At 42.1% G+C, this 24,065-nt stretch overlaps 1 protein-coding gene across 3 annotated transcripts in view; it reads right to left on the reverse strand.

The window, feature by feature from the left end:
* Positions 1 to 4,713: 4,713 nt before the first annotated feature.
* Positions 4,714 to 24,065, reverse strand: part of TADA1 (transcriptional adaptor 1) — a 28,623-nt gene continuing 9,271 nt past the window's right edge. For all 3 annotated transcript variants that reach the window (XM_061634091.1, XM_061634090.1, XM_061634092.1), the window contains 5 exons: positions 17,852 to 17,949; positions 11,384 to 11,593; positions 9,462 to 9,613; positions 7,281 to 7,443; positions 4,714 to 5,482 (listed from right to left, as the gene is read on the reverse strand). In XM_061634091.1, coding sequence (XP_061490075.1) covers positions 5,330 to 5,482; positions 7,281 to 7,443; positions 9,462 to 9,613; positions 11,384 to 11,593; positions 17,852 to 17,949 — 776 coding nt within the window. In that variant the 3' untranslated portion in view covers positions 4,714 to 5,329. The remainder of the gene's footprint in view (positions 5,483 to 7,280; positions 7,444 to 9,461; positions 9,614 to 11,383; positions 11,594 to 17,851; positions 17,950 to 24,065) is intronic.

The raw sequence follows: 24,065 nt of genomic DNA on the forward strand, positions 1-24,065 counted from the left end.
AGATGTGGGAAAGCATAATGCCACTCCAGCAGCAACTGGCAGCCACTGTGCACAAAGCAGCCACCTTCCCTACTATGCACCAAAGGCCACTTCATCAAATTACATTTCTTGTGGCTGATTCTGTGCAGAGTAGGACCAAGGCATTTTGCTACTTCTAATCATACTTTACCATAAATTTGCTTTATAAATCATAATTAAAAAATAGTATTATATTGTAGTTATAGTCAGTCACTCAGCAGAACTCCAGAATAGTATGTTGCTCCCTTGGAACTTCCATCCTTGGAACATGTGAAATCATCTGTATGTTGATGATGAAAGCGAGAGCCAGTGTGGCATAGTGGTTAAGGTGTTGGACTACAACCTGGGAGACCAGGGTTTGAATCCCCACATAGCCATAAAGCTCACTGGGTGACCTTGGGCCAGTCACTGCCTCTCAGCCTCATGATAACCCTATTCATTGGGTGGCCATAAGTCAGAATCGACTTGAAGGCAGTACATAATGAAAGCATTTTTTTACTTTGTTCCTGCCCATGTTTGTTTTGATCAGAAGAAAGTTTGCCCCAACCACGTGGATATTTTATTTTTTGCATAGTCAAAGCAGATTACAGCATTCACGAAAAGCAAATCCTTATCAAACTGTTGATAAAATTAATATAATACTCATAATAAAACTTTGGTCATAATGTAGTCAAAGTTTTTTAAAAATCAAAAATGTTATTGAATAAAACAGAATGTGTATTTGCAGAGAACGAACGAATTTTTTTCAGGATCACTTATCATAACACATACCTCAATAACAACAAAATAAAATAAATAATTGTACTAGCATCTTTTAAATATATGTTGCTTCACAGAAATGGCCAAGAGCCATGACTCATTGTGTCCATCAAGAACTTTCAGGCTCTGAAAACAAGAAACATTTGGCTTACTGGTTCCATATTGGCGCATACCATGCTGGTCTTCTGTTGGGATCTTCTGATTTTGCTATATGTTCAATAAAGTAATATCAAATGGTATATATAATTTTAATTTCACCTCTAAATAGTTGCACTTCATTGAGCAGCTTCTCCAAAACCACCTTTATGGAAAGGCCCTCCAAGTATTTCCAGTGTGATTAATAGTCCTGTATCTAAGATCTAAACAAAGTTAGCCCTCTTAAGTCTCATTGGGTTCAATGGGAGAGTTAAGCATATGCTTAAATCTCTCCTACTGAAATCAAGAAGTGCTGGACAGTGGCTGGACAGTGCTCCTGGTATTCTTTTAGTATAAATATAGTTTTCAAAGGGCTTAACATACAATATCTTCTGGTATTGCTTACAACTATGTAGGTTTGCTCATTATTATTGCCATACTGCTGAGGCCAAGTAAGTGGCTTAAGGCAGAGTGGTATTTGAAATGCAGGCTTCCTGTTTCATAGAGTATAGTGCCATCCATGTCTACTCAGAAATCCCATTGAGTTCAATGGGACTTTCTTCCAAGTATGTGTATATAGGATTATAGCCTTAGTCTGTTAAGATTACACTAGCTGTTATTAGCAGCCTATGAGGCTAGCTCATGTACATGTCTTGTAAGATCTTTTACAGAGTAGACGTTTGGGATGGCTGAGTTATGGACAAAATTCCATAGTCACAAGATCATATCCTTATACAAAGTTAATGAATCTGAAATAAGCCCCTGGTTCATGGTCTTAAGAGAAGTTTAAAATCCTCTCCGCATCTATAAATACCTTACCCATCTTCAAGCCAATGGTATTCCCATCTAGTCTGGATGACTTCAGCATACTGATATTTCAATCGAAATCTTCAGATGACCTCCTTTGGTAGTTTCATGTAGATGATGAACAGATGAGAGACAAAACTCATGTCGTGGCACCCAGTGTGTCACTGGCCACAAGGTGGAGCACCACTGTCTTGAGATCCCCCCTCCAGTAATGACCAGGGGCAAGGAAATACAGTACCCCTTCCCCAGTCCCATCCCAGGAATGCACTCCAGAAAAATACCATGGTGAATGGTATTGAAACCTGCTGGGAGATCCCAGAGAATTGACATGGTCACATGCCCTTTGTTCCTTGCCCAGCACAGGCCATTCACTAGGGTGACCAAGGCTATTTCAGTCCTAACACTAGGCTGGAAACTAGTTTGAAGTGGATTCAGATCTATGGAGTCAAAGCTAGAGCAAATACAAGCGATTTTATCTGAAGTGCTTTGCAAACTGCTCTAATTTATGCTGAGGTCCAAACTGTAATAAACATTTAACCACTTGGAACAGTTCCAGTGTACAGTGCTAACATCTGCAGCAGCGAAGCCTTCACAGGTACAATTGTATGGGTAAAATCTTCTCTGCTGCAGATATCCATGATGTGCACATGGATGTCAGGGCATGCCAGAGTTGTTGACGTTACAGAGTGCATGACAGGGAGCATTTGGCATGAACCTGCATCCTGCTCATGCATTGCGTCATCAGATGAACAATATTTCATGCCAGCTGTTGTCTCAGCTGTTTCACTCCCTCTGCTCCTCAGAAAACCAAGACTCTACCAAGTGGGAGTGGCCATTTAGGAGTAATTCTGCCAACTGCAGATACCAACTTATCAGGAGGTTCATTCTGCACAATATAGGAAATGGACCTTTAGTATGGCGGCACCTACCCTGTGGAATTCCCTCCCTTTGAATATTAGGCAGGAGCCATCTCTGCTATCTTTTCAGTGCCTTTTGAAGACTTTCCTCTTTCAACAAGTCTTTGAGACCTATACCAGTCTGCATCTGTGTTAGAATTGCTTGTTAATATGTTTTTTAAATATGTTTTAACCCTTTTTAAAAAGATGTTTTTAAAGCTTTTTTAAAAAGATGTTTTTAAAGCTTTTTTAAAAAAATGTTTTTAATGTTGTTTTGTTTTAATGTATTTTAAGGTTTGTTTTTAGCATTTCTGTTTGCTGCCCTGGGCTTCTGCTGGGAGGAAGGGCAGGATATAAATCAAATAATAAATAAATAAATAAACTGCCTGAGTCACCTCCCAATTTTAGAAGATGACTACCAAATTGATAGGACCACCACCAATATCAGCAGGAGAATCTCAAAGTCATGAGATCCACAGTGCTATAGTGTGTTCTTCCTGGGAGAGAGGGGTACAACTTCCAAGTGGACCACGAGTCTAGGATACATTGTGTTTGTGTCTCTCTTTTCATAACAGAAGAAGTCATATTTATATTAGTCTTACTGGGCATAGAATCCAAAGTAGTGCAAGAGAGCCAGCATGGTCAAAACTCTAGTTTAGCCATTGCCTTCAAACAGACAAGCCTTTATATGGTGCTTGTTCAGAAAGCTTCATGCTCATTATCTTGTAATCCTTACAACAATCCTGTAAGGCAGGCCTAAATATCCGCATATTGCAAATAGTGGACTTATTGTGTAGTTTGCCTAAAGCTACTTGGTGTATTCTGCGCTGAGGTGGGATTTAAACTGGGAACTCAGTCTGTTAGCTGCTACATGACACCAGTGCAAATGGGTTTAGACAAGGCACAATCACCAACCTTCAGATCCCCACTTGTACAATGGGGATAAAGGCAAGAGCAAAACTTGAATCCTATGCACATGTACTCAGGATTAAGCTGCACTGAACATAGCAGAACTTCCTTCTGAGTGAACATACACAGGGTTGGGCTGTAAGGTTACGACAGTGCAGAAAGATCACTTTGCTAATTCTGAGCAGTCTGGTCCTTCGCTATCAGACTGAATAGTTTGGTACATTTGAGGGTGATTGTTCATTTGTTTTATGAACTCTCTAAGTTTGAGATACTTTTCAGTAATGAAAAATCTATGTACAAGGGAACGCATTGGTGCTTTGTCCATTTCCCAGACATGTTTGCACTTCCCCCCCTAGATATTTGCTAACACATCATCTTTTTTTCTTTCTTTCAGGTTTGTTCAGGGACACTCATTCAGTTCCACACACTACATCTGTCCGGTACTGTCCCATCTCCCCAACTTTCTTTTTTTAAAGTCAGTGTTCAAATAAAGATGGGGTCAAACTATCAGTCTTTTAACACAATCAGCTTGGGATATTACCTGCCTAAGTCCACACAGAAGTGAACAGGAGCTGTATAAGAGCACACTAGTGCCTTTATCTCTAGTATTTTTAGTTTTTAAAAGGGAGAGTGAGACAGAGGCAGGGGAATGTAAAGCAGGGGTGGAGAACCTCAGACATAGGGGGGCAAATATGGCCCTCCGGACTCTTCAAGGCCCATGCCCTTCACTGGACCTACTCCATGCCCTCTTTCAAGTGCTTTTGTCTGGCTGGAATGTGTCCTTGAATGGGAATAATGCCTCTTGCTCGCCTGGAAGGAAGTGTGTGTGTAAACCTGATTCTTCATGGCTAGAATGTGGCCTACTGTATAAAGGTAAAGTCACATCTGTTGCTCTACTCGCTTATGAGGGAATGAGGCCTTCAGATTGAAAAAGGTTCCCCACTCCTGGTGTAAGGGACACCTCACTAAAAAAAAAGACTCTGAATTCAGTTTTCACACCTTCTTAACAACAAGGATAGGAGCAGTTTCAAACAGCCTAAGTTCACTTTCAAAACCACAGAAATTCAGGGTGATGACGAGATTATTCTGAAGTTCCTTTCTCGGATACACATTTTTGTGATTTGCCAAAGAAAAATGGCCTGATTTTCTTTTACTTGAGCAAAACCAATTATAAAGCTAAAAAATGGGATAAAAGTAAGAACCCATTTTATGAAAATTGTCTTACAGCCAAGTCTATTAGCATGGAACAAAATTTCTCCAGTTTGTCATATAGCCGCTTTATATAAAACCAACACAAACATGAGCAAACACAACTCTTCGCTATGCACACCTCTATGGTTGCAAAGGCAGCTCAGGGCAGTGGCTCAACTGCAGCCCTAAAACGTGGCAACTCTAACTAAGAACCAGTCTCAGTCAATCTCTGGAGTACAGGAGCTGGCTGACCACAATCTTTCATGTCATGAAGGGAACAACAGGAGTAGGTTCTCCATAGCAAACAATGTCACTTTTCCATCTCCAGCGTGATGCACAATTATTTTTGGAATGACTGCTGTTCCCTTCAGTTAAAAGAGCAGTGTCTCAGCAAAGCAGTCATGGCAATGCTTCTGCTATATGGCTTTCTAGTACCAGCAACAATGCACTCGGGTTCCTCAAGTAGTATTTCCATAGGAAAGATGTCCACATTTCTACTTGGAAATGCTGGCACAATAATACAAGTCCTGTGATCCCGAAGTCGAAGTGCCCAACTGGCAGGTCCAACAAATACTAGCCGAGCCTACAGCCCGCTCTGGCCACCACCGGCTGCCTCAGCACATCAGGAGTCCTTCCTTTGCTGCCAGCCGCTGCCGATGGATTTTGTCTTGCTGCAGCTCCTCATGGTTGGGGTGCCAGAGCTTCAAGATGATTCTTTCAATATTGAGGGCATAGACTGTGTGCGCAGGGACCACTTCTCGGTGGACCTACAGATTATGTATGAGGAAATCTTATTAGCAACCAATTCTGAGCTTAAAATACCTAAATTCTCCAACTGGAACTTACTAGGCATATCTGATGCTTGTTCTTTATGCTTCATCAGCCTCTATTGTATTGTGCTTGTGGTAAAGCCTCGCAACAATCAGCATTAGGGAGACAGTCTTGAAGGGAGGTATCCTGGCTGCCTTGCTAGAACTCTATGGGACCATATCAGAGCAAAGACCAATGCACCTCACCTGGACATCCACCAGTTGGGCAGCCTCACCCACTCTTTCCGCCAGCATGAGAGAGGCAGCCGTCAAGCTCACACACAAAGGGTGCAAGAGGCAGAGACAGCAGAAAAGTGGGAAAGAGAGGGGTTAGAGAGAGAGAGATGGGAGAGGAGAGGGTAAAAGAAACAAGTGACAGAGGGAGGAGGCATGGGGGTGGGGTCAAATCTGTCAGCCAACTGGTTAGCTAGGTGGGGGTGCGTGTAAGATGTCTCTGCTGGGGTTCCAGCCAAAATGATGTCTGCAGCCTCAAGAACTCATGTATTACTTCTATATCGGTGTTTCCAAACTTGTGAGACCTGAGGGAGCATTTCTTTTCTAGATTAAAACTGTAAGTACACTTCATTCTTACCTCTCTCTGTGTGTATGTATATCTATATATACACACACACACACAGGACAGCTCACATGGCCTTACAGCATCCCACCCTATCCTTCACCCAATTGAGGAACAAAATTGGACTTTTGGGATAATAGAGATGCTTCTAGGATTCCGCTGCATCTATCAGCCATAATGCTAAGTCAGAGAATCCTAGGTCATTCTTACTCCCATACCCTATGATGATGTTGCTGCCTATATATAGGTGAGGTGGGTGTGCTGCATTATTCACCATTCCAATGGGCATAGACTGATTGATGAATGTATTATGGTGACTTAATTTTTCAGGACACACTTCAACTCCTTTTAGGGAAGGACTGTGAAACAGAACAAGAGATCAACAGGAATAAAAAGAAAAGAACAGGTTCAAAAACAGAGTACAGGCACAAACTCGCAAGAGCTAAGGTCAAGGATCCAAGCCAGGACAAAGGCAGGAATGGACTGGGGTCTCACTGGAAGGAGCACCCAAAGTCTTGACTCCCGTACATTCCCGCCTTTGCACACTAGGTGGCGCTAATACCCTCCTGATGGCATGCTACCTGGGGAATCCTCAGTATCTCCAGGTAGGGCTGGGACAGACCCCTGTCTGAAACCCTGTACATCAGTCAATGTAGATAGTATTGAGCCAGAAGAACCAATGACCTGACTCAGAATAAGGCAGCTTCCTATGCTTCTAGCATTCAGTTTGGGATGCACTGTACTAACAGCTGTATAAGCAGAATATGCATTACACAGTATGCACATCTGAACAAGTGAGTCCCCCACCCCCTGGTGCAATAATGCTTGGTATTTATAGAAAAATGAATGAATGAATGGATCTTTATTTTTACCCCGCCCTTTTTCCAAAGCTGGAACTCAGGGCGGCTTACAGATAAAATGGCTGATTAAGTACACAGAGTGGGAAAGGGACATGTTTGCCTGAATTTCTGGAGGTGCAGTAGTAAATTAAACATGGTTCACTGGACAACCTAAAACAGTTGCTGGGTTAATTGCCAGATACAACCTGGAAGTACATATACATATGTACTCACACAGGCAAGAACATTCCTTACTACAACCCCTGACATTATTCATGTTGGACTTTGCCAAGAAAACAGCCCCTCCAAGCCAGGCTAACTAGTGGAATAAGAAAGTTACCTGCAGGGCCTCAAAGAGGTCATGCATGTTCACTGGTGGCAGAGTTGCTGGCGAAGTGTCCCCAGAACATGCTAGGAGGAGGGCTGCTTGCTGCTCAGCATCATCGGAAGGTGGATGAGAAGCGAGGTTTTGACCAAGTGGAGAAGCTAAGCAGGTCGGAGGGCTAGAAAGAAAGAAATGTGATAGACAAAAAAAGATCCAGCAGTACACTTGGGAAAAGCAGGGGCAACTCTCGGGTGTTGGCTTAGGTTTTGTCCACATACAAGAAATGTGCATTTTTAAATTCAAAGCCTCTTTTAAAACTGATTTTGTTCACTTTATTTTTCAAATTTTGGGATGCAGGGATCACTCTATGGCTTTTTAACAGAGCCAGTGTGATGTAGCAGCTACAATGTCAGACTAGGACTAAGATCTGGGTTCAAGTACCAACTCAGCCACAAAGGTCACTGGGTGACACTGGGTCTGTCCCCATCTTTCAGCCTAGCCTGGAGGTCCCTAAAAAGAAAATAAAAAAGGGGGAGGGAAGGGGCAAGTGGGTGGAGATAGGAGGGAGAAGAAGGGAGGGTGGGTTTGATCAGTTGCATACTTTTTGAGTTCAATGGGATTTATTTCTGTGCAGTCATGTTTGAAAATGGACTGCCTTCAAGTTGACCCCGACTTATGGCGACTCTATGAATAGGGTTTTCATTGTAAATTATATTCAGAGATGGTTTTACCATTGCCTTCCTCTGAGGCTGAGAGGCAGTGACTGGCCCAAGGTCACCCAGTCAGCTTCATGGCTGTGTGGGGATTTGAACCCTGGTCTCCCAGGTCGTAGTCCAACACTGACCTGGGGGAGGGGCAGGGAGGGTAGGAAAACGGGGAGGGGAGGAGATTGGGTGGGTGGGCACTGGGCAGAGGGGAAGCCCCTTTCCTTTCCAAACGGAAAACATTGTGAACAGTATCATCGCTTTTCAGCGTTTCCCCCACCTTTTTATTCTACAGCAGGCACATGTAGCCTCCCACCCAAATTTAAACCAAATCTGTCCCTGGCCACATCCACACCAGACCTATATTTCACTGTGGACAGTCATGGCTTCTATCAAAGAATCCTGGGAAGTGTAGTTAGTGAAGGGTGCTGAGAGCTGCTAGGAGACGCCCTGTTCCCCTCATAGAGCTTCAATCAGAGTAGCTGACTGCTAAACCACTCTGGCTACTGGAGCTCTCTCAGGGGAATAGGAGTCTCCTCTCAGCACCATTCACAAACTACACTTCCCAGGATTCTCTGAGGGAAGCCAGGACTGTCTCAAGTGAAATCAAAGTCTGGTGTGGGTGTGGCCCCGATTAGGCAAGCCCAGCAGCTGTGAGTCTGGCTTTTAGAACACTGACAGTTGGTTCTTACTGAGCATGCCCGATATCATTCAGTTCAATGCAAAATTTATTAAATTAATTAAAAATCAGCCATGCATTTTTTTTAACTTTTAAACTGCAGAAGATGAAGGTCAGAGTATGGGGCAAGGTCAGTATTAAGATTACAGGTACTCTATGAACATGGCTGATTTTTAATGAATTTCAACAGATTATGAGAACTCTGACAGAAAAAAGTCCAAAAGGGCTCCGGGGTTTTTCTCTCTCTCTTTAGACTTTGAACTCTCGATTCTTTCTGTTTTGTTTATCACCATGAAAATTGAGAGGGTTGTTAAGCAAGCGTTTCTGAGTTCAGGACTATATGTTTTGTAATGTTTTGTCTTGAAATGATCTTATGGGAAGCATCAGAATGGCATGGGCGGTATTTTCAACTTAACATTGCGGAATGCGAAAAATCCATGCTGGCTATAGTATACAGCCACTCTCATGGCTGTATAATTCTATGATAAAAATCAGCAAAATTTCATGACATTTAATACATAACATTAATAAAAATTAGGAACTCTGAAAAATATGAAAATAAAATCAAACCTAGAGCTTACAATCTAAAACAAACACAAAGAAAAAAGAAGAAAAGCTGGAGGATCATCAACATTTTAATGCCTTTTCATAATTCGGAAAACATGCAAATTTTGACACAAAAATTAAAATAAATTTGGCTAACATCTAATTTTTAAACCTTTGACTGTTTAAATAAGGAGTTTTGAATGAAAAACATAAATTTCATATTCTGAAATTCTGTCCCATACTGCATTCAAATAGGTATTTTCTTACCACTCAGTTAAATTATTGTAAGCAATAACACTGTTCTTCAGGTAAGGCTGTGGATTCACATTGCTTCCAAAGGCATATTTGAAATGACCATCTCTGAGGCGGTAGGACTTTCTCCTTGATATTATAGATGTAAGGATATCCTTCAGATGCTTCTGCAAGGACAGAACTCATATTTACTGCTTGTAAAGAGCATTCTAGAAAATGTAAAACCTTGCAAAGCACAATTTCCAGTTCTATCCTGTGATTATTGCATTGTAAATACTTTGTAAGACAAAAGGATCTGAAACCAGTACTCCTGCTGGCTAGGCTAACAGCACCATCAAATTGGCCAAAGAAATTGCAGGTTAAATTGTTACCCAGAGGCAGCCCATAGAATCAATGCATCTCTTTAAAAGTTGCCACCCATGAGCCTGATCCAGGTCTGCACAACTTGTCTTCTAATAAGAAGATACTGCCAGACTAAGTGTCAGGACCCCAAACAAAGCATCAGCCTGGGCTCTGATTGATTTAAATGAACAGAGGATGGCTAGGTCCATTAGACCAGCGACACTGGAGGTAAAGATGCTGGAAACTGACCCAGGCCTTAGCATAGGGTTGCCAGGTTCCTGGCTTGAGACTGATCCTGTATCTTTCGGAGAAGAGAAAGTCAGCCAAGTGCAGGTGTTCTTGCAACCCTGTAATGGGAAAAACCACAAGGTGGAATTCTCCCTTTCCCCTGCCCAACTTTTAAAGATACAGAAGACCTCTTGGTTGCCAGGCCCGGCCTCCAAGAGATCTTCCGTATCTTTAAAAGTTGTGGAGGGGGAATTCCACCTTATAGTTTTTCCCATTACAGTGTTACAAGAACACCTGCACTTGGCTGACTTTCTCTTCTCCGAAAGATACAGGATCAGTCTCAGGCCAGGAACCCGGCAACCCTACTTCAGCATCATGAATGGGCCTAAGCCCTTTGGACTGGGGGCCCTGAAGTCAGGGTCTCCAGAATCAGGATCACATCTGTTTATTCATGTCTGTCTCATTCAAGAATAAAGGCAGGGAGGAGAAGAAACAGAGGATCTAATTTTAACATCAAAAACAGCTCATGGATGAGGGGAGTGGAATCTTCTCCAGCTTTACCTCTTCACAATCTGTCAATGGGTGACCTCCAGAAGTCCCTGAAGCAATGGAGAATGGGAATCTCAAGTGGGGAAGGGTTCAACCACCCTCATCCTTAGTCTGACGTAGAAATTGGATCCCTCTCATTTTGTTTTATATGTGAATGGAGTAACCACTTCAGCAACAAACATGGCTGCCTCTACCACATATAGTTTGGTCCTGAATTTTGCAGACCAGAGGCCTAATGCCCACAAAGGGGCTGCCTCTCCTTCTGCTTTTTTGGCTGTGCAAAACTCTGTATGTGCACTGAATGATCATGGGAAAACAAAAGACAAGGCAGTCCCTGGGCTTGAGTATGCAATAGCACTCTGTTGATCTTTGGATCATGGCCAATGCCAACATGTTTTCAAATGTATATTTACAACCATGAGCTAAAAAAATGGGAAGCAAAAAAAGTTGAGATTCTTAGACATCCAAGGCAGGATTCCTTATCAGAACCCGGCATGGTTTTGTTTTCTTTTATTCAGCACCTAAGCCAATAACAGGTACTTTACAAATAGTAAGCACAGGTTTGCATGCCAGAAGAGGTACAGAAAAAGATCAGTCTGCCTTGTGCATACACTGAGGAAATACACCAAAAGTAGTATCATACACACTAGCAGACAGTGGTGTGTGTGTGTTTTGTTACATGGGTATCTGTTTTGCTCCTATTTCTGCAGAGACAGCTAATCCAGAAGTTTCTTCTAATTCCATACTATACACAAAACACCTGAGTTTTCTGCCTATGGCAGGACCAGGACCACAGTTGTCATTCTGTGTAATCTCACCTCTACAGCATAGACAACAACTGTCACTGCGTCTTCAGTGACATTGTCCAGACCATGCTCATAAGCTGTGACAATCATCCTTCCCTCCAGCTGCCCCCAAGTGGGAAGCATCATTGTATGCGAACAGAGCTTCAGATCATCATCTTCATGCGGGTCCTTGGCTACAAACTGCTGAGCTCCAGATAATGGATTCTGAGGCTGGAATCGATGCTGTTAAAGATAGCAATACATTTCAGTTTTCTAGCCTACAACATCAAGTGAGATTAAATAATGAACCATTTGGATATATAGCCTGCCACATGGCTGAGACTTCAGGTAGATAAAAGAAATTAAGAATGTTTCTTATCATGGAAGCCCCTTACAGTGCAATTCTTTACATGTCTGCTTTGAAGAAAGCTCTGCAGGGTTCAACACTACACACTCCCAGGGAAGTGTGTATGGGATTGCAGTCTTAAGAATGCAGGTCACATTAATTAGAACTGTGTGTATACTGCAACTCCACAAAAGTAAAGGAAGACACACAGTGTAGTATCTTAATGATCGCAGCTTCCTTAAAAAAAAAAAGGGGGGGGGATGTGTCTAGAACTTATAGCTGCAAAGATATATTCTTAAAGCAGCGTAGCCAATGCTTGCAAAACACACCAGGAAAATGGGGAAAGTATTTCAAGGGAACAAAACTTCAGTGTCCAGCATAACTCCTCCTCCTTTTTCATGACTTGAAAAAGCAAAATAAACTATGAAACATAAAAGAAACAATATGCAAATTACAGGTTACAGATTTTGATCCAAGCCTCCAAAAAGCGAAAAGCAGTACGTACGACTAAAGAAATGATCAATTTAGTTATACTGTCCTGATCAAGATCCACCATAGATCACAACTTGGGTTTTAAGGACTGAAAGCAATGCCTTTCCCTATAGAGAAATGATTGTTTTATGCCCCGGGTGAGAGTTGGGGTGGAATGCCTTTATAACATATTGTATTTTCTTTTTCTCAGCTAGAGGGCAGGCATATTGAGGGTGGCTATATGTGATCTGACTATTATGGATTCATGTCTACATGGCCTGGTGGCATAATAAATTGTGTAATGAATTTTTCTTGCAAAGTGTTCTATATACAGGATGTCTCAGGGGAAGGATATTGGAGGAGAGGGCTGACCTATCTCAGTGATCAAAGAGAGGGGAAGGGTAGGCATGGTAGGGGGAGATGTTGGAGGGGTGATTGTAGAGTGCGTGCACCTGATATCCCCTGCTGAGGTTCCTCCTATACCTTCTACTAATGGATGCTTCTACCACTGTCTCCAACAGTTTGGTAATTCTGCTGCTGAATGCCAGATTGGTGTATAATAATGGGCTGACCTGGTATGTATCACTAAGACCTGGCTGGGGGAGCTGGGTGGGCCAGATCTGTCTCAGCTTTGCCCACCCAGGTATTCAGCACAACATCAGCCCAAACTGGCAAAGATGGTGAAGAAGATGGTGGTGGAGCAACTGCAGCTGTTCCTGGATGAGACTGAGTATGTAGATCCACAACGATCTGGGTTCATTTATTATATTATTGTATGTTGTACACCGCCCAGGGAGCCATTGGCTATGGGCGGTTTATAAATGAAATGAAATAAAATAAATAAATAAAATAAATTTTGGAACCAAATCAGCCTTGGTCGCCCTGATGGATGACCTTTATTGTGAGACAGGAGTGCAAGTCTGTTACTTCTGCTTGACCTCTCAGTGGCTTTTGATACCACTGGCCATGATATGCTCCTGGACCAACTCAGTGGGATGGGTATTGGAGGCATGGTATTAATGGTCAGGGCCTGTACAGGGCCTGTTCAAAGAGCAGCACTAGGTGAGTACTCCTTGGATACTTGTGCTGTGGGGTTCTACAAGGTACTATCCTCTCCCCAGTGCTATTTAACATGTATATGAAGACATTGGGAGTGGTTATTAGGAGTTTTGGAGCAGGGTGTCATCAGTACACTGATGACATGCAGCTCTATTTCTCCACAGCTTCTGAATCAGGAGAGGCTGTAAAAGCACTGGATTGCTGTCTGAATGCAGTGACTGGATCAGGGCCAATAAGTTGCTTGAATCCTGGGGGAAAGGATTGGGTGGATGATTCCTCTGTCCAGGAGATAGGCAAATTAGCTATTGTGGATGAGGTCTCACTCCCTTTGAAGGAGCAGGTATGTAGATTGGGGGTACTCCTGGATACATTTCTGTCACTAGAGATCCCAGTGTCCTCTGTGACTAGGCGAGCTTTTTACCAGCTTGGTCTGGTTCGTCAACTATGGCCATTCCTGGACAGGGATAGCCTGACCCTGTAGTCTACGCATTGGTAACCTCAAGACTGGATTACTGCAATATGCTTTATGTGGGGTTGTCCTTGGGCCTGTTGCAGAATGCGGCAGAAAGACCACTGATGGGGGCAGATGGCTAAAGCATATGACACCATTGTTAAAACAGTTGCACTGGCTACCTATCTACTACCAAGCTCGGGAAGCTCAGAGGATGGCAACAAGGGACAGGGCCTTCTCAGCGGTGGCCCCCAAATTATGGAATGATTTCTCTGACAAGGTGCGCCTGGCCCCAACACTGTTATCTTTTCGGTGCCAGGTCAAGACTTTCCTCTTCTCCCATGCATGTGTTTAAAATTGTTTTAAATTTTTAAATTGTGTTTTAAATTGTTTTTAAAAGATGTGTTTTTAAATTTGTATATTTGTTTTAATGTTTTTAGTTACTGTAAATGGCCCAGAGAGCTTCAGCTATGGGGTGGTATATAAGTACAATAAATAAATTAATAAGCCAGTTTGTATTAATTTACAGCCCTGAACAACTTAGCTCCAGGGTACTTTAGGGACTGCCTGAACACTTACATCCCAGCTCAATCACTTAGATCATCTGCAGGAGTGTCACTGGTTGTCCCCAAGTTGGTGAGGCTCATCTGACAGCAACATGAAACTGAACCCTTACTGTCATCAGCCCAGTCCTGTGAGATGCTCTGCTAACAGAGATTCAGCAGGCACCTTCTGTTTCAACCTTTACATATCTCCTGAAAATGTTTTAATGGCACCAGGCTTATGTAGGCAATTAAGAAAACGTGTTTCTGTAATAGTTGATTATCTGATTTTAAATGTTTATGTGGTTTTTATTGTATAGATGTATAGTTTGATGTAAACTGCTTTGACGTGTGTGTGTGTGTGTGTGTGTGTGTGTGTGTGTGTGTGTGTGTGTGTGTGTGTGTGTGTGTGTGTGTGTGTGTGTGTGTGTGTGTGTGTGTGTGTGTGTGTGTGTGTGTGTGTGTGTGTGTGTGTGTGTGTGTGTGTGTGTGTGTGTGTGTGTGTGTGTGTGTGTGTGTGTGTGTGTGTGTGTGTGTGTGTGTGTGTGTGTGTGTGTTTTTATTGTGGCAAAGTCTGGTCTCCTGCCCCATTACACTTAGTGAAGAAGACATGTTCCTTCTCCAGTACACAAAGTTGCAGGTTAAATCCTGTTTAGCAAGGAGACAGAGTAATCCACGGGGTAATCTCCACCAGTGATAACCCTCTTCCTCTGCCTCCAGGAGGTGTCTATCATCTTCCCCAACTCATGAAAAGTTGTCACAATGGTTACCTGGCAAATGTGAGCTGAGTTATGATTGGCTGGAAAGTGCCAGATGTTAAGCAAATGCAATGTGGGTAAGAAGCCCTTAAAAAAAGAGGGCTGCAGCCTTGCAGTCTTTGTCCCCTTGAGCCCCCCATCCTGCAATTGATACCTAAAGCTGCAGCACCAGCACCATTGAGAATAAATTTGAAATGTTAGTTTCGGTTGGTAAGATTAGTTAGTTAGACCAATATTCTGGCATAGTGTTTTATTTCAGTTTTGAGTTGCAACGTCCCTTTTTACCTATCCTCTGTTTGAATAAAATGTTGGACTGGATTTCTCGGCTGTCCTGGTTTCTGAACACACTCCAGGGCTGGCTGTCCTTCCACGGGGCTTGGGCTGCTTGGACTATGCTCCGGGGAGACGGGCTGAAGTTGCCAAGAAGGAGATGTGGAATCAGCTGGCTGTTCCCCTACTCCCACAAGGCGGTGGGAATCCCGCACCCTTGCCTCAGGTGACCCATAAGTGGGCGGTGGCAGCCGAGAGACAGGAGCAAGACAGGTTCCCCTGAGCTTACCCTATAGGATTGGCACTAAAATGAGGGACACCCCCGTTACAATGATACAGTGGCATAATTTTTTTTTTTATAAATAAATCTCAACCTCGTCCCTGCCACACACACCATGCACTCACCCCTGCTCTGTATGCTGAGATCATCATTTGATGAGCCGCTACCTAGTTGGGCTAGAAGATGGTCACAAGAAGCAGGGCCCTTTTGGCAATAGCGCACTCACTGTGGGACTTCTCTGCTCCAAGAGACCTGCCCAGCCAGCTATCTCCTTATTTTTTGATGGCTAGCAGAAACATTTTTATTTTGAAAAGCAGTCGGAAGTCTTAGCTGAATTTCCTTTTTAATCCTGTTGCCATGTTTTAGTACGTCTGTTAGATTTATCTGTTTCATTGATATGCGTTTATGCTGGGTTTTTTTTTACTAACTTCATTTAAAAAAACCCACACAATTTTTAATTGAAAAGTTACAAGTTTACAAAAGGCAAAAAAGAATTGTGCAATTTAAAAGGTATTCCATCTTTATATATCAAAAACATTCCCCATTCAAGCAGTTAACTTTACTCATTCCAATTGTCACCAGATTTCGTTTTTTTAACCAAAACAGAAAGCATCCTTTTATTTTCCCACATGTCAATCAATTCCCTTCTCTTGTTTATATGTTTTAAACATTTTCCACACAGTTACCAAGTCCACCAAGTGGCAATCTTAAATATATTTTCTTTATTCCTTATTGCAAACCTTATTTAAAATCTTTGCAAAATATGTACTTTCACATTTCTTTGGGTACTTCACAATGCAAACCTTTCCCCCATATATTTATGTGTGTATTTTTACCTTGGTTTTTGCACATTTATCACATCCTTGTACATTTCTGACATCGATTTAGCTGTTACTAATTCCAGTTGTCACCAGATTCTCAAAGGCAGTTGTCTTCTGTCTAAGCCGCATTTATTTCTTTGCATACATTTTAAAAAACTTCTTGGTTGCAAATTCGGAAAGCCAAACAGCCACCACAGCATGTCCTCACGTGTTAGTGCAGAAGATAGCACTCTACCACTTTTAAACATATGGCTACAGCTATGCTGATTTTATTACTATTTATATCCAACTAAGCTACTCAGAGTAGAGCCACTGAAATTGATAGACCTAAGTGAGCCATTATTTTCAGTGGGTCTACCTGGAGTAGGATTACCATTAGATACAACCTTATATAATTTACAAGCTACTTTTAGTGTTTAGTTTCTTTTAAAAAATCTAACAAAACAAATGAAAAATATAATGCTTCTACTTGCAGCTCCCTGTTGAAAGTTGCCTCCATAGTGAGGGCTCTGCACATTCTTTGCACCAAAGCAGGGAATGTGTCTCATTAATCTCTCTTGCACTTTTAAAAAAGCAGAGTCTCCAGTCTATGTTGTTGAGGAGTAAAGCTTGAAAATATGCAAACTGTATCAGAAGATTCCTCAAAAACCAGGAGGGCTGTGCATGTTGGGACTGGGCAGGCACACTTTTAATACCCTCCACCCGCATCCCTGTCTATGATTGCTGCTTCTTAATATACTGACCTCTACTGGCCACTTAGCTGTTCTGCTCTCCTCCTTCCCTTTTCCTCCACCATCCAAGCCCTTGCAAAAGCCTTAAGAATTACATTATGCAAATCTGTCATTTAAGAGTGGTTGTTGTGTCTCTCTTATGTGTGCCATGGCTTTCTGAGGCAAGGCTGATGGCAACAGGCAAGAGGGCTTTTTCTGTATGGGCACCCTATATGTAGGCTATCCTTGCCTTTATTTGTATTCTGCCAGCAAGCGAAAACTTTTCTTTTTAAACAAGCTTTCAATTCTCTTGCGTTGGTTGCTGGTGCTGCTCTTTTTGTTTTTGCTTTCTGATGCTGTTTTTAGTTTTATAATTTGTATTCTAATAGTTTGGGGGTCTTTTGTTGCTCTTATCTTTGCCTTTTATTTGCAAGCTGCTTTGAGCAACTCCTTTGTGAAGGGGAAAAGCAGGGAATGAAAATGTAAATAAAATCTTGTAAGAATTGTGCCACGTGACTGCTGCCCAAAATGCCAGTCTCTTCCCTTCTGCTCTCCAACATCATTCCATTAAGCATTTCTACATCCCTGCTCCACCTCACTGGCTACCACTGGTGCAGGTGTGAAAATACATAGCACAGTGATGCTTCTAGTAAATTGTAGTGGATGTCATCGAGAGGGTGAGGGAAACTTGACACGGGCCTGCTGTTTATGGTGGTAGCCCTGCGTTACTTATCATGATGATTTCCAACATCTAGGCTCAGTTTCTGAAGTGCATAAGAAAGGACAAACTTACATCAAACTTCTGCCGAACAGAAGAAAACCTTTTCTTCCCTTTGGGTTTGCCAGGTTTTGTTGCAGAACCTCCAGTCCATGGCAGAGAGCCAGCACCCTCTAGAAATAGGAAAGAAGAAAACAGCAGGTCTTAGATGTGGCAAAGATGTAAACATCCATCGTCCCCTGCCCAATTTAAGTGCATTTCAGCAGCAAATGTGCTGCTTCCATTTCATTGGACATCTATCTCGGTCATAACCCAACCGCTGTCTATTACAAGCGCCAGAGGCTGCTTGTGCTCAGCTCGGTATTTTTATTTCCACTCCAGCAGTCTCCGCTTGCCAAATCAGAGTTCAAACATTTCTGTGCTAAACTATTTTCAGTTGGGTGGGGTTGCTGCTCATGCAAAATGCAAACATTTGGCAACACATTCAGATCTCTGAACCATAGCCAATAAATGTTAGAATGCGTTCTCTAGAGAAAAAAGGCTCCATTTTATTATACGTTCATACATTACTTACATCGATGGGGCCCTGAACTGGTTATCAGATACTGAAAAACGTCATATTTTAAATTAAACAACACTTTACTTGATTTATTGGTTTGTTTGCATAGCTAACAATGAGAAATTGTACTTTTAAAATAAATAATAAATGTCAGACATTTTACTATACAAGAAAGTATACATAGAGGGCAGGCCAACGCTATCCAGCTTAAATCACCAAGAGATATGGGCATAACCAGAAATACCACCTTCCTTGTTTCTCCTCTAGACTCTGCTGGAAGTAATTCCATACTATAGTATTTGAATGGCCAACTTGTGGCACAGTGTCAGGATTACTTTCCTGCCTTCCTTTCCTATCCTCTGCCACAATGTGTTCCTCAGCTCACTAGGCCGGAGGAAAACCTTCGGGCAGTCATTGCCTTTCAGCCTAGCCTACCTCACAGGGTTGTTGTGGTGATTAAATTAGGAGGGGGAGAACCATGCACGTCACTTTGAGCTTCTTGGAGAAAAAAGTTGGATGTAAATACAATAATAAATAAATCAATAAAACATGCATGTACATGTTAGTGTGCATGTGCCTTAGGCTGTTACACTCTCATATTTTAGACCAGGGTTGTCCCCAAAGGCCTTAATTGGTACACTCAGGAAGGGCCCCAAACTCTGACCTTTCATCTCTAAAAAATAAGTGTCTAGCCCTCATAGAAAGAAAGTTATGGAGAAAAATGTGCAGGCATCCTTCTAAGCATTTTCTATGAAGCAAGCCAGCCTGGTTGCTGTCATCTGTCAGTGTTTTTAGCCAGTGAGTGAAGTCAGAGCTATGATTAATAAGCGAGTTGCTTTGACACCAGACAATAGGAATCCCTGAGGGTCCCAAAAAGCTTCTGTTTTTATCTCCCCATTAGTGTACTTTTCCTGCTTCTGTCTTAATTTCTAGTAGTCTTTGTTATCTCTGTAGTTTGCCTTTTCTTTTTAAACAAGCAACCAGGATGCATCTTTCCTGTGATGGGTTCGTCTGAGATCAGGTACTCCCTAGAAATTATTTTCTGCAAATACTGCTACACAATACGTTGGGTGAATGTTAAAGAATCCCATCCCCAAATGGCAAATGCAAAATGTGAAAACTTTACAAAGAGGCTTAGATGTGTCTCCTGCTGTGAACTCCTTGTATAGTTAACTTACAGTACAGTAGTACACATGTCTATTTCAGAAGTAAGTCTCTTTGTATTTAATGGGGCTTAGTCCCATGCAGGTGGGTACAGGATGGCAGCCTAGGCTTTGGTTTAGGGTTGGCATTGGGGAAAACAGGATTCTTGTGTCTTTGACAGCATTATCTCCACAACTGGGACCAGCAGGACACAGCTGACTTTCCATGGTAAACATGAGGTTGTCCCGGGGGGGGGGAGAAGCAGCAATGACTTCACTGTTTCTCATTTTGTATTATGCCCCCAATGGCAGCCATCTTGTTACTGACATCCTCAGTACTCAAAATTTCAAATATGCCCCCTAGTCCAAAAACGTTGGTGACCCCTGTTTACTTTTGGCATGGTCTCTGCTTCCATGTTCAAAGGCAGTGTACTTCTGAATACCGGTTGCTAGAAAGCACAGCAGGGAAGAGTGCTGTTGTGCTCAAGTCCTGCTTGTAGGCTTCCCATAGGTATCTGCTCAACCAATGCGAGAACAGGATGCTGGACTAGATGGGCCACTGGCCTGATCCAGCAGGCTTTTCTTATATTCTTATACTAACAGAGCAGGGTTACTCTGATGGAGTGCAACTTGCAGAAAGCTGTGGTGATGAGAACCAGGAGATAACATAAAACCACCAAGGTTTCCTACTATATCATCTTCTGTATTATGGCAAAACTCTCTATGGACATGGAAGGGCAACAATATAACAACACAGAGAGAGTGACAGTGAGTCTCAGTGACTCTTGATAAATAAACAGAGTGTGCTGCAGGGCATGATGGTAGTAAGGGAAAGAGGCTAAATCTTGCATGGAAAATAACAAAAGCATTTTTTGAAAAGAAAGAAAAACAGATCCCTTGCTTCTTTGACTTGTGGTACTCTCACGCATCAAAAAAGAGAAAAGTGGCATCTTCTCTTGCAAGCTCCAAGGAGGATTTTAATCACTTTCACAACAGGCATTCTACTTTACTGCCTGAAGAACATCCAGAGAATGTTCTGTATGTGTCAACTGACAAACCAACTATATTACACAGGGACAGGATCAAGGTTTTGTTTCCTTAACAATTCAGGATCAGACTTATGCCTGAACCTCTGAAATGGGATTTAAAAAAACATTTAAGACTGTAATTCCAAGCACACTTACTTGAAATCAACGGGACTTAAATTTCAAATTGCAGCTTGAACCTATAAATGTTTACCTGGAAGTAAAAACCACTGCATTCAGTAGGGCTTACACCCAACTAAGCATACATAGGATCACAGCCCTCAGCTACTTAAAACCAACCCCACAATTGTAACTTACAACTGGTTTCTATTCTGTACTTGTGTTGTGCCACAGTTTATGTTTCCTTCTATCCTTTTGCAGATTTTTATAGCCACCTCTGCCTACCTGGCTGTTCACCACTTACAGCACAATACTATGAATATTTACTCAGAAGTAAGTTTCATTATGCTCAATGATGCTTACTCCCAGCTAAGTATGCACAGGGTTGCAACCTAAGTCACTCTTTGTTTATTTGAGATCTGCAGAGTACATGGAGACACTTCTTGGGTTTTAATTTAGTCTTCCCCATCTCCTCAGTTGTTAGAGTTTTGCACACATCTTACATAACCGCTCCCACCATTTCTCTCCCATGCCCTGCCAAATTGTGACAGAAAAATACAACATGAGATGAACTCAGAATCTGAAAGAGGGGAAAAAAGAACTGACACAAAGAGGTGACACACTTCTTTTTCAGGTCTAAACAAAAAGAGAAGCAGCACATGAAAGAGAGGTCGACTACCAAAGTTCTTCCTGTCTCCTATTTTGTTTTGTGAATGAGAGAGTCAAAGAAAAGCTATGTAGCCCTGAACAAGCTTCCTTTATCGTGTGGACTTGGCAAAGGCAACAATCTGAACATGGGCAAAGTATCACATAACATAACATAACAAGGAGTCTTTTTAAACTTTTATCGTGTGGACTTGACAAAGGCAACAATTTGTACATGGGCAAAGTATCAGAAAGGGTAACTTAAGTCTTTTGCTTATGCTACCCTGTAAAGCACTATATGCTTTAAATACTGCATTAATAATAATACTGCATTAATAATAATTAATAATAAGGGCTGACTACAGTGCAAGATTCGACGACATCATCCATATGTGGTGCTTACTATTCACATGCATGTAACCAAGCCTATCAGTGACACTCTCTTCATGTTTTCAAGTTTATCTCTGCAACCGTGGAGGCAAAGAACTTTTTTAACAAAACAGAATATATTCCTGGTGCCCATGTACAAATTGTTGCCTTTGTCAAGTCCACACGATAAAAGTTTAAAAAGACTCCTTGTCCCAAGGAGCTTACATTTAGACTCAAGGGCAGGAGAAATACAACAGAGACTGAACACAATCCATGAAGAGGGGGAAATGTGACCACACACAATAAACTGAGGCTTGATATGCATTGGGAACAAAGCCTGAGGGACTGAGCCAAAGACCTCCAAAGAACAGGAATGCTTTGAAATGGGGTTTGAAGGAGAGGAACTGGTTGGCAGCACACAGACATTTGGAGCAGACTGACGGGCTGAACACATCAATCACATGCCTGCTCTATTCATGTATAATGGCAGGTTTTATTAAAACAGGTACATGCGATGGGAATTGAACTCTCCCCGACTTACCTTATTTGCTCCAGACACTTTTCTTTCCAGCCCACTTCACTTCTACTACTGAAGGTGTGTACAGAAAGAAAAACTGGGGTGACAGTTTAGGAAGGGGGTTCAGCTCAGCTCATCTGCACACCTCTTTTGATAAAACCAGATCTCCATTTATACGTAAATGGAACAGAAATATGGACAACAAAATATAGTTGCCCCATCACATCTTCCTTGACCCCAAGTATGTTTTAACAGACTAGTATTTTGAACACATTTAAAAAATCCAGCCATACTTTCAATGGAAAACCATGTCCACCTATAAACAAAAACTGCACCTTCTCTTGGATCTAGAAGTTTAATTTACTTTTTAAAATTGACAACCATACAGAGAAAACAAAAGAGTCTAAATGACCTCCTCCATTTTTCATGAAAAAAATTATCTTACATTTTAGTCTTTTGTATCACACTCTGGAAGTTTTATTGCCTACTTGTAGATTTTTCTCTACGTTGCATCCTGTTGTACTTCTGGGAAGACACTGTGAGCTAAAGTGGGCAGAAGCTGCTGCAAGAGCAATGCTGAGACACTGTTCACTAATAAGAAGACAGGAATGTAGGTCAGGGATTCTAGCTATATCAACTTATCCCAGGAACTATGTGCAGCTCTCTTGGATCTCATGGATAAGGAAATCAAGGGAAAGTGTGCATAAAAATAAATATAGGATACAAAAATGCATTATATTTTTGAGAAATTGCTTGCAAAAATGTGCACATTAGTCAAAACTGCCTACAAAAATGGATGTGATAGAAGAAATTCACACTAAAATGCAGGAGAATTTTCATGAGGATTTTTTTTTTAAATCACAAATTGCTGCAGAAATGTGAAGATCTGAATTTAAGATTGGAAAATGAGAGAACCAAAATTGACAGATCTTTCCATCCCTACTAGTGGGGGAACTGTGTGGAGTTTGTTCACATACTGTTGTTCTCCCAACCAGTCAGTCAAGCCTGACATCGCCTTCTCCTGCTTCTTTGCAGATATTTAGGGTGGGGAAGCCTGAGGAAGCATCCTGGAATAGCTGCAACTGCCCTGTTTACATCATCCCATGGAGAACATGAATGCTGATACCGTGTGCTTAATTCTAATAGTAAATTTCAAAGTGCCAAGGCTGAATGGAAGAAATGGACCCCTTTTTCTACTTGTATCTGCTCACGGTCCCATCCAATCCCCAGTATACATCTGCTATTATTGTTACTTACCAATAGCAACCTTAAGACCCTTGCCAATGTGACTTTAGAACAATGAGAGGTATATCAATTTCCAAGTTTCAAAGAAAGCTATTTTGGAAAAGGAATCGACTCTGTCTGTTTCTGGGAAGTGAAACAGACAGGAACTCAGCATGCATCTAGGATAAGGATAACAACTGCCTTCAAGCTGATCCCGACTTATGTCTACCCTATGAATAGGGTTTTCATGGTAAGCGGTATTCAGAGAGGGTTTACCATTACCGCCCTCTAAGGCTAGTCCTCCCCAGCTGGCTAGGGCCTGCTCAGCTTGCCACAGCTGCACAAGCCAGCCCCTTGTCCGCAACTGCCAGCTGGGGTGCAACTGGGCTCCTTGGGACTATGCAGCTTGCCCATAGCTACACAGCTGGCAGGGCACGTAAACCCTGAGCCACTCACTGTGGGGTGATCTTTAGCTGGCCCTTTACACCCAGGAGACATGAGCGGGGATTTGAACTCACAGACTCTGGACTCTCAGCCAGGCTCTCCCTCCCCACTGTGCTATACCAGCTTGAATCAGCATGTATCTAATCATGCTAAAATAACACCCATAGAGATATTAAAATACTTGTGCAGCATGAAATGAACATCAGAACTGCTGCTAAAGCTCTATAGTCTGTTTGCATGAGTT

The sequence above is a fragment of the Rhineura floridana genome, chromosome 6 (assembly GCF_030035675.1).
Source record: "Rhineura floridana isolate rRhiFlo1 chromosome 6, rRhiFlo1.hap2, whole genome shotgun sequence".
NCBI classification, from domain to species: Eukaryota; Metazoa; Chordata; class Lepidosauria; order Squamata; family Rhineuridae; genus Rhineura; species Rhineura floridana.